The sequence below is a fragment of the Platalea leucorodia genome, assembly GCF_965183815.1.
Source record: "Platalea leucorodia genome assembly, chromosome: 28".
In the NCBI taxonomy this organism is placed as follows: domain Eukaryota; kingdom Metazoa; phylum Chordata; class Aves; order Pelecaniformes; family Threskiornithidae; genus Platalea; species Platalea leucorodia.
The window spans coordinates 10,155-23,705 of NC_138850.1; the positions used below are offsets into that span (position 1 = coordinate 10,155).

Here is a 13,551-nt window from a genome sequence, read left to right on the forward strand (position 1 = left end):
CCTCTGAGGACCCCCCCAAAAAGGGGAACCCCGGAATTTGGGACCCCCCCAATTTCCCCTCCCCCCCCCCCGAAGGAGTCAGGGGTTTGGGACCCCCCAAAAAGGGACCCAGGCATCAGGGACCCCCAAATCCCCCCCCCAAAAGGGGGCCCAGGGGTCTGGGACCCCCAGGGACCCCCCAAAAAGGGACCCAGGCATCGGGGACCCCCAAATCCCCCCCCCCCCAAAAAGGGACCCAGGAGTTCAGGACCCCCAGGGACCCCCCAAAAAGGGACCCAGGGGTCTGGGACCCCCCAGGGACCCCCAAATCCCCCCCCAAAAGGGACCCTGGAGTTGGGGACCCCCCCAAAAGGGGCCCAGGAGTTCAGGACCCCCCCAAAAGGGACCCCCCAACCCCCCCCAAAAGGGGACCCCGGAGTTGGCGACCCCCCAAAACGGACCCAGGCGCGGCGCCGCACCCAGCTGGGGGGGGGTCACGGTGTTTATTGAGCCCCCCCCCCCCCAGGCAGCGGGCGCGGGGGGGTGGGGGGGTGCCCCCAGCACCGGGGGGGGTCCCGCGGGGTTTTGGGGGGCCGGGGGGGTCACTGCTTCTGCTGCAGGGCCTCCTTGCGGGCGGCGTCCTGCAGCAGCTGGGTGTCCACCTCGTCGGCCGGCAGCTGGACGTAGCGGACCACCGAGCCCCGGATGAAGCAGTTCTTCACCGACAGCTGCCGGGAGCCCGTCAGCGCCCGGGGAACCCCGGGGACCCCCCCGGGACCCCCCCGGGACCCCCAGGGACCCTTGAGACCCCCAGGGACCCCCCCAGAGACACCCAGAACCCCCAGGGACCCTTGAGACCCCCAGGGACCCCCCGAGACACCCAGGGACCCCCCCCAGAGACACCCAGAACCCCCAGGGACCCTTGAGACCCCCAGGGACCCCCCGAGACACCAGGGACCCCCCCAGAGACACCCAGAACCCCCAGGGGACCCCCCCGAGACACCCAGGGACCCCCCCAGGGACCCCCAGAGCCCCCCCCGAGACACCCAGGGACCCCCAGAGACCCCCCCGAGACCCCCCAGGGACCCCCCCCAGGGACCTCCAGAACCCACAGGGACCCCCAGACCCCCCCAGGGACCCCCAGAGACACCCAGGGACCCCTGGACCCCCCCCAAAGTCACCCAGGGACCCCCCCAGAGACACCCAGACCCCCCCAGAGACACCCAGGGACCCCCAGGGACCCCCAGACCCCCCCCCAGGGACACGCAGGGACCCCCAGAGACACCCAGGGACCCCTGGACCCCCCCTAAGTCACCCAGGGACACCCAGAGACACCCAGACCCCCCCAGAGACACCCAGGGACCCCCAGAGACACCCAGGGACACCCAGGGACCCCCCAGGGGACCCCCAGGGACTCCTGGACCCCCCCCAAGTCACCCAGGGACCCCCCAAGACACCCAGAGCCCCCCAGGGACACCCCAGGACCCCCAGATCCCCCCAGGGACCCCCAGAACCCCAAGGGACCCCCCCAGGGACACCCAGAACCCACAGGGACCCCCAGACCCCCCCCCCAAGACACCCAGGGACCCCCAAGACACCCAGGGACCCCCAGACCCCCCCAGGGACACCCAGGGACCCCCCGGAGACACCCAGGGACCCCCAGACCCCCCTAGAGACACCCAGGGACCCCCCGGAGACACCCAGGGACCCCCAGAACCCCCTGGGACCCCTCCAGAGACCCCCAGGGACCCCCATGGCCACGGTGAGGGACCCCAGGATCCCCCCGGACCCCCCTGGGACCCCCCCAGAACCTCCAGAGACTCCCCAGGACCCCCATGGCTGGGGGAGAGACCCCAGGGACCCCCCCAGATCCCGGGACCCCCCCAGAACCTCCAGGGCCCCCCCCCAGAACCCCCAGAGACCCCCCGGGAGCCCCATGGCCAGGGGGAGACCTCAGGGACCCCCCCCGGCCCCCCCCAGGACCCCCATGGCCGTGGCGAGGGACCCCAGGACCCCCCGGGACCCCCCGGGACCCCCAGATCCAGGCATCAGACGCCCGGGACCCCCCCCATGGGGGTGTGAGACCCCCCCGGCCCCCCCCGGGGCCCCTCACCATGTGGGGGGTACTTCTCGGGGTCGGTGACGCTGATGTCCGTCAGCTTGATGTTCAGGTACTGGGGGGGGCACGGTCAGAGCCCCCCCGAGCCCCCCCGGAGCCCCCCAAGAGCGCAGAGGCCCCCCTGCCCCCCAAAGACCCCCCCCCTCCTGCCCCCCAGAGCCCCCCCAAGAGTGCAGAGCCCCCCCACCCCACAGAGCCCCCCCAGAACCCAGACCCCCCCCAGCCCCCCCCTGCCCCCCAGAGCCCCCCCAGAGCCCAGACCCCCCCTTCCTGCCCCACAGAGCCCCCCCGCCCCACAGAGCCCCCCCAGACCCCCAGAGCCCCCCAAGAGCACAGAACCCCCCCCACCCCACAGAGCCCCCCCATAAACCAGACCCCTCCCACCCCCCAGAGCCCCCCCAGCCCCCCCCAGAGCCCAGCCCCCCCCTCCTGCCCCCCAGAGCCCCCCCGAGCCCCCCCAGCCCCCCCCCGCCCCCCCTCACCTGATCCACCGAGTGCAGGGTCCCGCAGATGCTGCAGAGGGGAGAAACAGGGGGGGGTGGGGGGGGGAGGAACTGTGAGGGGGGGTCCCAGATGGGGGGGGTCCATGGGGGGGGGGGGTCCGGGGGCTCTATGGGGGGTTATGGGGGGTCTGGGGGGGGTCCGGGGGGCTCTGGGGGGGTCTATGAGGGGTCTGGGGGGGCTCTGGGGGGTTATGGGGGGTCCAGGGGGCTCTGGGGGGGTTATGGGGGGTCTAATGGGGCTGGGGGGGCTCTGGGGGGGTTATGGGGGGTCCAGGGGGCTCTGGGGGGGTCTGGGGGGGTCTAATGGGGCTGGGGGGGCTCTGGGGGGGGGTCTATGGGGGGTTATGTGGGGTCTGGGGGGGGTCCGGGGGGCTCTGGGGGGGTCTATGGGGGGTTACGGGGGGTCTGGGGGGGGTCTCCTGGGGCTGGGGGGGCTCTGGGGGGGTCTATGGGGGGTTATGGGGGCTCTGGGGGGGTCTATGGGGGGTTATGGGGGCTCTGGGGGGGTCTATGAGGGGTCTGGGGGGGTTATGGGGGGTCTGGGGGGCGTGTATGGGGGTCTATGGGGGGTCCAGGGGACTCTGGGGGGGGTCTGGGGGGGTTCTGATGGGGCTGGGGGGGCCTCTGGGGGGGCTGGGGGGGGGCCTGGGGGTGTTATGGAGGGGTCGGGGGGTCCAGGGGGGACTGGGGGGCCAGGGGGGTTCCGGGGGAGTCTATGGGGGGGTCGGGGGGGGTCCGGAGGGGTCTGGGGGGGGGGGGGGTATGGGCGGTCAGGGGGGGTCCGGGGGGGTCTGGGGGGGTCCCGGGGGATCCGGGGGGGCCTCTGGGGGGTCCCGGGGGGCCCCCCCTCACCTGAGGTCGTTCTTCAGCTCCACCACCACGTCCTTCCCCACCAGGGACTTGAAGAAGGAGTAGAAGAGCTGGGGGGGGGGGGGACGGGGGGGGTCAGAGGTCGCGGGGGGTCGCGGGGGGGTCGCGGGGTCCCCGAGATCCCCCCCTCTCCCCACCCCCCCCCCCCCCCCGCTCACCATCGCGGCCGCCGCCTCCCCCGCCCGCCCCGCCGCGCGCGCGCCACGCAGGCCACGCCCCCCCTTTCCCTGGCCCCCGCCCACTCCCCCCCTTTCCTATTGGCCCGCCCCGAGTCTCCGCCCACCGCCCCCGCTCGCCTCACCCGCCCCCGAGGCTCCGCCCAGCCCCGCTCACAGACCCCGCCCCCGCCGGAGCCCCGCCCACCCCTCCCGAGGCCACGCCCACCCACCCCACAGACCCCGCCCACCCCCTCGCAAGGTACCGCCCGTACGGAGGCCCCCGCCCACTCCGCCCAGGCCCCGCCCACCCCGCCCCCGCGGGGGCAGCGGCCGGAAGTGACTCACCCGCCCCCCGCGCCGGGGCAAAGGTCGAGGGGCGGGGCCGGAGGGGACCGGTCGGACCGGGACCCCCCCCCCCCCGGTCCCGTCCCCCCCCCCCCCGCGCCCCCCCGGTGCCCCCGGCCCCGCCCCCCCCTCTCACCCCGCGTCCCCCGGGCCCCCCCCCCCGTGTCCGGTGTCCCCCCGGTCCCCCCCGTCCCCGCGTCCCCCCCGCCCCCGTGTCCCCCGTCCCCGCGTTCCGCCGTCCCCCGCGTTCCTATGTCCCCCCGTCCCCGCGTCCCCCCCGCCCCCGTGTCCCCGTCCCCGCGTTCCGCCGTCCCCGCCGTTCCCGCCCCCCCCCCCGTGTCCCCGCGTCCCTCGTGTCCCACATCTCCGCGTCCCCCGTCCGTCCGTCCGTCCCCGTCCCTCTGTCCCCCGTCCCCCGTGTCCCCAAGCCCCCCGTGTCCCTCCTGTGTCCCTTGAGTCCTCTGTCCCCCCCCGTCCCCCATCTCCCCCTGTCCCCACATCTCCCTGTCCCCACGGGCCCCCCCCGTGTCCCCCACGGGTCCCCCACGTCCCTTACGTGTCCCCCTGTCCCCCGTCCCCCCGTCCCCACGTCCCCTCGGTGTCCCCCGTGTTCCTCAGGTGTCCCCACATCCCCACGTCCTGCGTCCCCCGTGTCCCCGTGTCCCCATGTGTCCCCGTGTCCCTTACGTCCCCCGTGTGTCCCCACGTCCCCCATGGCCCCACAGCCCCACGTCCCCCGTGTCCCCACAGCCCCATGTGTCCCCATGTCCCCATGTGTCCCCACAGCCCCATGTGTCCCCACGTCCCCCGTGTCCCCGCAGCCCCATGTGTCCCCATGTCCCCATGTGTCCCCACAGCCCCATGTGTCCCCACGTCCCCGTGTCCCCACAGCCCCATGTGTCCCCCCATGTCCCCGTGTCCCCATGTCCCCCATGTCCCCATGTCCCCGTGTCCCCACAGCCCCATGTGTCCCCATGTCCCCCGTGTCCCCACAGCCCCATGTGTCCCCACGTCCCCGTGTCCCCACGTCCCCCATGTCCCCACAGCCCCATGTGTTCCCATGTCCGCTGTGTCCCCACAGCCCCATGTGTCCCCCGTGTCCCCATGTGTCCCCACGTCCCCCGTGTCCCCACAGCCCCATGTGTCCCCATGTGTCCCCACAGCCCCATGTGTCCCCACGTCCGCCGTGTCCCCACGTCCCCCGTGTCCCCACAGCCCCATGTGTCCCCATGTCCGCTGTGTCCCCGCAGCCCCATGTGTCCCCCGTGTCCCCATGTCCCCACGTCCCCCGTGTCCCCGCAGCCCCATGTGTCCCCACGTCCCCCATGTCCCCACGTCCCCGTGTCCCCACAGCCCCATGTGTCCCCACGTCCCCCATGTCCCCACGTCCCCCGTGTCCCCACAGCCCCATGTGTCCCCATGTCCGCCGTGTCCCCACGTCCCCATGTCCCCACAGCCCCATGTGTCCCCACGTCCCCCATGTCCCCACGTCCCCGTGTCCCCACAGCCCCATGTGTCCCCATGTCCGCCGTGTCCCCACGTCCCCATGTCCCCACAGCCCCATGTGTCACCCCATGTCCCCGTGTCCCCACAGCCCCATGTGTCCCCACGTCCCGTGTCCCCACGTCCCTGTGTCCCCTCCCAGGCCACGGCCACCCACGCTGGGCTGGGGCCGGGTGGGGACCGGGCCGACCGGCCCCGCGGCCCCGTGACAACACCGTCACCGTCACCGGCCCCGGCCCCGTCACCGGCCCCGGCCCCGGCCCGGGGATTTAAGGGCGGCCCCGGGGCCCCGCGGCACCGACGGGAGCTTGTGTGTGAGTGGGGACAGGGGACGGGGACACGGGAACGGGGACGGGGACACGGGGATGGGGACACTGGGATGGGGACACTGGGATGGGGACACGGGGATGGGGATGTGGGGATGGGGACGTGGGGATGGGGACACGGGGATGGGGATGGGGACACGGAGACACAGGGATGGGGACACGGGGATGGGGACGGGGACACAGGGACACGGGGACACAGGATGGGATGGGGACGGGGACAGGGACATGGGGACGGGACATAGGGACAGGATGGGATGGGATGGGGACATTGGGACGGGATGGGGACATTGGGATGGGGATGGGGACACAGGGACGGGATGGGGACATGGGGATGGGGACACAGGGACGGGATGGGGACATGGGGACAGGAACATGGGGACAGGATGGGATGGGGACACAGGGATGGGACGTGGGGACGGGATGGGGACAGGGGGACGTGGGGGGACGTGGGGACGGGGACCACGGGGATGGGACAGGGACATGGGGCCGGGGGGGGCCGGGGGCCACGGGGGCCGTGGGGACGCGGAGAAGGGACTCGGGGGCGGGGGGGGGCTGGGGCCTGGGGCCCGTCCCCCCCCCCGCCGCTGCTGACGCCGTCCCCGCGTCCCCGCGTCCCCGCGTCCCCGCAGGCAGGATGTGTGCGGGTGCCCAGTGTCTGCTCAACCTCCTGCGCTGGGCCTGGGGGGTCCTGCGGGGCCTCTGGGGGTGCCGCGGCGGTGAGGGGCCGCGGGGGGCACGGGGGGCACGGGGGGACGGGGGGGCACGGGGGGGGGGACGGGGGGCACGGGGGATGGGGGGATGGGGGGATGGGGGGGGACACGGGGACACGGGGACACGGGGGGACAGGGGGACGGGGGGGACACGGGGGGATGGGGGGATGGGGGGACAGGGGGACACAGGGGGGGACACAGGGGCATGGGGGGATGCGGGGGGACATGGGGGGGACAGGGGGGGGACACACGGGGACACGGGGACACGGGGGGACACGGGGGGACACAGGGGGGGGACACAGGGGCATGGGGGGGACGCAGGAGGACATGGGGGGACACGGGGGGGGACATGGGGACATTGGGGGCATGGGGGGGACATGGGGGGCATGGGGATGGGGGGGGACACGGGGGGGTGTGGGGACACGGGGACATGGGGGGGGGGGACATCTGGGTCCCATGGGGGGGGCACCTGGGTCTTGGGGGACACTTGGGACCCCCGGGGGGGGGACATGGGGACACGGGGGGAGGGGGGGGGGGGACGTGGGGAGGGGGGGGTGGGGCCACCGCTGTCCCCACTTCCCGCCCGCAGCCGCCACCCGGCCGGGTCAGGGGTCAAGGTCGGGGCCTGGGACGAGGTCAAAGGTCACCACTGACCACCCCCCCCCTTTTCCCCTCCCCCCTCCAGCGAGCCCCCCGCCCCCCCCCGGCCGAGAGGACGACGCTGGTTCCCGGCAAAGAGGACTGAGACCCCCGGGGCCCCCCAACCCCTGGGGCCCCCCCCAAACCCCAGGGCCCCCCCCAACCCCCGGGGCCCCCCAACCCCTGGGGCCCCCCCCCAAACCCCAGGGCCCCCCCCCAACCCCCGGGGCCCCCCAACCCCTGGGGCCCCCCCCCAAACCCCAGGGCCCCCCCCAACCCCCGGGGCCCCCAACCGCCCCCCCCCCGTGAATAAACGCCCTTGAACCCGTGGCCGCGTCTGTCTTTGGGGGGGGCGGGGGGGGGGGCGGGGGGTTGGGGAGGGCTGGGGGGGGCAGGGTCTTTGAGGGGCTCCAAGGGCGGGGGGGGGGCGGGGGGGGTCCACAGCACGGTGCTCCTCCGAGAGCGTCCTGCCACCCAGGCAATCCCGTCCGCATCTTCATCCCACCCCATCCTCATCCTCACCCTCACCCCACCCTCATCCTCACCCCCATCCCCGTCTTCATCCCATCCCCACCCCATCCTCATCTTCATCCCATCCTCTTCCTCACCCCCATCCTCTTCCTCACCTTTATCCCATCGCTGTCTTCATCCCCATCCCTATCTTTATCTTCATCCCCATCCTCATCTTCATCCCCATCCCCACCCCATCCTCTTCCTCATCCCCATCCTCATCTTCATCCCCATCCCCGTCTTCATCCTCATGTTCATCCCCATCCCCATCTTCATCCCCATCCTCATCTTCATCCCCATCCCCATCTTCATCCCCATCCTCATCTTCATCCCCATCCCCATCTTCATCCCATCCCCATCTTCATCCCATCCCCATCCTCATCTTCATCCCCTCCTCCTCCTCACCCCCATCCCACCCTGATCCCCATCCCATCCCCATCCCCTCCTCATCCTCATCCCATCCCCATCTTCATCCCCATCCCCATCCCCACGCCATCCTCTTCCTCATCCCCATCCCCATCTTCATCCCCATCCCCACGCCATCCTCTTCCTCATCCCCATCCTCATCTTCATCCCCATCCCCATCTTCTTCATCCCCATCCCCATCCCATCCTCCTCTTCATCCCCATCCTCTTCCTCACCCCCATCCCCATCCTCATCTTCATCCCCATCCCCATCCCATCCTCCTCTTCATCCCCATCCTCTTCCTCACCCCCATCCCCATCCTCATCTTCATCCCCATCCCCATCTTCATCCCCATCCCCATCCCATCCTCCTCTTCATCCCCATCCTCATCTTCATCCCCATCCCCATCTTCATCCCCATCCCCATCCCATCCTCCTCTTCATCCCCATCCTCATCTTCATCCCCATCCCCATCTTCATCCCCATCCCCATCCCATCCTCCTCTTCATCCCCATCCTCTTCCTCACCCCCATCCCCATCCTCATCTTCATCCCCATCCCCATCTTCATCCCATCCTCATCCACATCTTCATCCCATCCTCTTCCTCACCCCCATCCCACCCTGATCCCCATCCCCATCTTCATCCCCATCCCATCCTCATCTTCATCCCCATCCTCTTCCTCACCCCATCCCCATCTTCATTCCCTCCTCATCCTCATCCCATCCCCATCTTCATCCCCATCCCCACCCCATCCCCATCCTCATCTTCATCCCCATCCCCATCTTCATCCCCATCCCCATCTTCATCCCCATCCCCTCCTCCTCCTCACCCCATCCCCTCCCCCCAGCCGCACCCCGGCAGCTTCCCCGCCCTCCCCCGCAGGAGCCGGGCCCACGCTCGCCGTCGCCCCTCGGGAGCTTTTATTCAGCCTTAAAAAACGACGGCGGTCGCGGAAAAAGAAGGGAAAAAGGCAAAGAAGGCGGGCGAGCCCCGCCCCCCGCCGCCCGGCATGGCGGGAGCTGCCCGGGCCGCGCGGCCCCGTCGCGCTCCGCGGCCGGCGGGAGGAGAAGCTCGCTCCAATTCGCCCCTTTTGGCCCCGGAAAAGGGCGAGGACGGCGGCGACGCTCAGCGCCCGCGGCTCCCTGAGGCTCCTCTTCCTCCTCCTCTCCCGGGAGGTCCGGGAACGCCGAAGCGGCGTCCGCCTTCCCGTCCTCGCCGGACGCTTGAACCCGACCTCGCGGGCCCGTCTGCGGGCGGCCGCCGGCCCCGACCTCCTCCGTCCTCAATCCACGTGCGTCTTCATGTGGGAGACCAGGGAGACCCTGGTCCTGTAGCAATTCCCGCAGTCGGAGCAGCGGTAGGGAGCTTCCCCGGTGTGGGTCCGCTCGTGTTCCAGGCATTTGGAGCTCATGGTGAAGCCCTTCCCGCAGAGGTGGCAGCGGTAGGGCCTCTCCCCGGTGTGGATCCGCTGGTGGACGATGAGGTGGGAGGTGTTGGTGAAGCTCAAGCCGCACTCGGGGCATTTGTGGGGTCTCTCCCCGGTGTGGAGCTTCTTGTGGAGCTTGAGGTTGAACCGCCGGGTGAAGCCCTTCCCGCACTCGGAGCAGAGATGGGATTTCTCAGCCCGGCGCGGGTTCTGCTGGAAAAACTCCGGGCTTATCGCCGGGCCGGGCCGGGCGCCGGGCGTCTCCGGCTGGTGGGACGCGAGGTGGGAGCCGTCGCCGAAGCCCTTCCCGCGCCGGCGGGGCTGCTCCTGCGGGTGAAGCTGCTGGCGTTGGCTCCGGCCGTTCCTACAACCGAAGGTTTTCCGGCACTCGCCCGCCCGCTCTTCGGCGCCGAACGTCTCCTCCGGGACGCCCGCGCCGGGGGGCAGCCGCTCCTCGGCTCCGGCTCTCGGCGGCTCCTCCGGGACGTCGTCCCCCTCCGCACCCCGCCGCCCGCCGCCCTCCTCCATCCTCCGGCTGGATCCGTCGGGTTCTCCCTGCCGGGAGTCCGCGGGCCGGGAATTCTCCTCTTGGCGGCCGCCGTCGCCTGCCGAGAGAGCAACAGGGCCGAGATGTGGAACCCCCCACAGAAAATTAGGGGTCCCCCCGGGGAAAAAACGGGGGTCTCCACGCCCCAAGGGCCTTCCCGCCCCACGCACGGCCACGGCTCCGACCCAAGCGAGCCCAGGTCCTCGAGGACGGACCCGAGCCGGGGGACGGAGCAAAGACCGGGAGAAAGCCAAGGTTACCTGGCGGAACCGCGGTCTCCCGGCCGCTCTGCCGGGCGTCCCGGGACGGAGCCGTCGGCTGGTCGACCTCCTCCTTGCCGTGGGCCTTCTTGTGGGCGTTACAGCGGAAATTTTGGGTGAAACCCTTCCCGCAGATGGGACACTTGAAGGGCTTCTCGCCCGTATGGACCGTCTTGTGCCTGACCAGGTCGGAACTCTTCCGGAAGCTCTTCCCGCAATCCCGGCACTCGTAGGGCCTCTCGCCCGTGTGGACCCGGCGATGCATGAGGAGGTATTGCTGCCGGGCGAAGCTCTTCCCGCAGTCGGGGCAGACGTAGGGTTTCTCGTCGGTGTGGACCACTTGGTGGGAAATGAGGTGGGAGCTTTGGCTGAAGCTCTTCCCGCAAACCAAGCACTTGTAGGGCTTCTCGCCCCGGTGCAGCATCTCGTGGATGAGCAGCGGGGAGCCGTCGTTGAAGCCCTTCCCGCAGACCGAGCACTTGTAGGGCCTCTCGCCCGTGTGGAGGCGGCGGTGGCGGACGAGGTGGTTCCTCCAGTTGAAAACCCGGCCGCACTCCTCGCAGGCGTGGGGCTTCCGCTTGCCTTTGGCTTTCGCCTGGGGCTCGCTTTCGCTCCGCTCGCCCCGATTCCCGCCGCCGGGGCTTTCTCCCCATTCCTCCCCGATTCCGCCGCCTTCCCGCCTCCGGTTCTCGCGGCCTTCGTCCCGCGTCGCCTCCTCGTCCTCTCCATCGCCTCGCTCCGCCTTCACCCGGACGCTCTCGGGGTTCTCCTTGCTCGCCCACCCCATACCTGCGGGGACAACGGCCGTCACCGACGCGGCCGCCGCCGCGGCCGCCGCCGCGGCCACCGCGGGCGAGGGGCTCCCGGCCCAGCGGCCCCATGGCGGTGGGACGGGGGCCCCCGGCCCAGCAGACCCCTTCCCCCCATTCCGTATTTCTCCGGCGCCTCCCTGCCCGCCCTCCCCCACCCTCAGCCGCCCTCGGCATCGCCCCCACCCCAAAATAAAAACAGAAAAAAGGGGGAAAAGGGGTTTTTTTCCCACGCTCCGCGCGGGGGGGGGGGCGGTGCGCATCCCCCCCCCCCCCATCCGCGCTGGGGGGGGCCCTGATGGGGGGACGCGACCCCCGGGAGGTGCCCATCCCCCCCCCCCCCTCCCCCCCCGGCCGGTGCCCACCGCCCCCCGCAGCCGGGGCCGCCCCCTCCCACGGCCGCGGCGCCGCGGCCCCGTCCCAGCCCCTTCCTGTGCCTGCGCACACCCGGCCGGGCGGCAACCGGCCCCGGGCGGCGGGGAGCGGGGGCCGGGGTCCCCCTCACCCCCCCTCACCCCCCCTCATCCCCCCTCACCCCCCCCCCATCCCCCCTCCATCCCCCCTCCATCCCCCCCCCCATCCTTCGCCTTTCCGCCCTGCGCGAAGGGGGGGGGGGGGGGGCAGCATCATCACCCCACCCCCACCCCGGGCAGGGAATCGGGCAGGGAATCGTCCGACCCCCGGGGGGGAGGGGAGCAGCCGCCGGGGAGCAGCGTCCCTGGGGGGGGGGGGGGGGGGGGCATCACCCGTGGGAGGGCAGCGTCCTTGGGGGAGCAGCGTCCCTGGGGGGGCATCGCCCATGGGGGGGGGTCGTCCTCGGGTGACCATCACCCCCCGAGCAAGGACCAGCCCCGGGGGAGCATCGTCCCTGGGGGAGCAGCACCCATGGGAGAGCAGCACCCATGGGAGAGCATCGTCCCTGGGGGAGCAGCACCCTTGGGGGAGCAGCACCCATGGGAGAGCATCGTCCTTGGGGGAGCAGCACCCATGGGGGAGCAGCACCCATGGGAGAGCATCGTCCCTGGGGGAGCAGCACCCTTGGGGGAGCAGCACCCATGGGAGAGCAGCACCCATGGGAGAGCATCGTCCCTGGGGGAGCAGCACCCTTGGGGGAGCAGCACCCATGGGAGAGCATCGTCCCTGGGGGAGCAGCACCCTTGGGGGAGCAGCACCCATGGGAGAGCATCGTCCCTGGGGGAGCAGCACCCATGGGGGAGCAGCACCCATGGGAGAGCATCGTCCCTGGGGGAGCAGCACCCTTGGGGGAGCAGCACCCATGGGAGAGCAGCACCCATGGGAGAGCATCGTCCCTGGGGGAGCAGCACCCTTGGGGGAGCAGCACCCATGGGAGAGCATCGTCCCTGGGGGAGCAGCACCCATGGGGGAGCAGCACCCATGGGAGAGCATCGTCCCTGGGGGAGCAGCACCCATGGGGGAGCAGCACCCATGGGAGAGCATCGTCCCTGGGGGAGCAGCACCCATGGGGGAGCAGCACCCATGGGAGAGCATCGTCCCTGGGGGAGCAGCACCCTTGGGGGAGCAGCACCCATGGGAGAGCATCGTCCCTGGGGGAGCAGCACCCTTGGGGGAGCAGCACCCATGGGGGAGCATCGTCCCTGGGGGAGCAGCACCCTTGGGGGAGCAGCACCCATGGGAGAGCATCGTCCCTGGGGGAGCAGCACCCATGGGAGAGCATCGTCCCTGGGGGAGCAGCACCCTTGGGGGAGCAGCACCCATGGGGGAGCATCGTCCCTGGGGGAGCAGCACCCTTGGGGGAGCAGCACCCATGGGAGAGCATCGTCCCTGGGGGAGCAGCACCCATGGGGGAGCAGCACCCATGGGGGAGCAGCACCCATGGGAGAGCATCGTCCCTGGGGGAGCAGCATCCCCCCCCGGGGTGAGCATCACCCCCGGGAGAGCATCCCCCCCGCGGGATCATCATCCCTGGGGAAGCATCAACCCCCTGGGAGAGCAGCGTCGCTGGGAGAGCAGCGCCCCGGGGAGGGGATCGTCCTCGGGTGGCCATCGTCACCCCCAGGAGAGCATCATCCCCGGGGGAGCATCGTCCTCTGGGGAGCATCATCCCCGGGGGAGCATCACCCCTGGGAGGGGCTCATCCTCGGGCGACCCTCACCCCCAGAAGAGCGTCACCCCCAGGGGATCGTCACCCCTGGGAGAGCGTCGTCCCTGGGGGAGCATCGCCTCCGGGAGAGCATCCTCCAACGGCGAACATCTCCGGGGGAGCATCTCCGAGGGGTTCAGCGAGCCCCCGCTGGGTGCAGCCCGTCGTTGGGTTTCTTGACCCATCTTTGGGTGACGGGAAGGGAGAACCGGCGTCCGCTGGGTTTTATTTCCCCCCCGGCGTCTGCGAAGGTGGCGGCGGTCGGTGAGATTTTGGGTTTAAAAGCCGCTGCCGGGGAGGTCGGGGCTTCGCTGCCGGCT

The 13,551-nt window shown here is 71.7% G+C and overlaps 2 protein-coding genes across 2 annotated transcripts; both read right to left on the reverse strand.

Annotated features, from left to right (window-relative positions):
• Window positions 1-472: 472 nt before the first annotated feature.
• LSM2 (LSM2 homolog, U6 small nuclear RNA and mRNA degradation associated) lies at window positions 473-3,682 on the reverse strand. Its single transcript, XM_082333748.1, is given in 6 exon segments — window positions 473-707; window positions 2,093-2,101; window positions 2,103-2,153; window positions 2,581-2,611; window positions 3,454-3,521; window positions 3,630-3,682. Coding segments are annotated over 6 exon segments (288 nt in total). The 5' UTR covers window positions 3,633-3,682; the 3' UTR covers window positions 473-581.
• A 5,332-nt stretch (window positions 3,683-9,014) lies between these two features.
• Window positions 9,015-11,100, reverse strand: LOC309601083 (uncharacterized protein). Its single transcript, XM_082333915.1, has 2 exons — window positions 10,301-11,100; window positions 9,015-10,098 (listed from the first exon to the last, which is right to left on the reverse strand). The coding sequence occupies exons 1-2, from the start codon at window positions 11,085-11,087 to the stop codon at window positions 9,350-9,352; spliced, it is 1,536 nt and encodes a 511-aa protein (XP_082190041.1). The 5' UTR covers window positions 11,088-11,100; the 3' UTR covers window positions 9,015-9,349.
• Window positions 11,101-13,551: the final 2,451 nt, after the last annotated feature.

Bases quoted from the DNA above. Each gene is read 5' to 3' on its own strand.
- LOC309601083 (XM_082333915.1), bottom strand. From the start codon at position 11,087: ATGGGGTGGGCGAGCAAGGAGAACCCCGAGAGCGTCCGGGTGAAGGCG. The intron at 10,099-10,300 runs GTAACCTTGGCT...CTCTCTCGGCAG, and splicing joins GGAGACCGCGGTTCCGCCAG to GCGACGGCGGCCGCCAAGAG.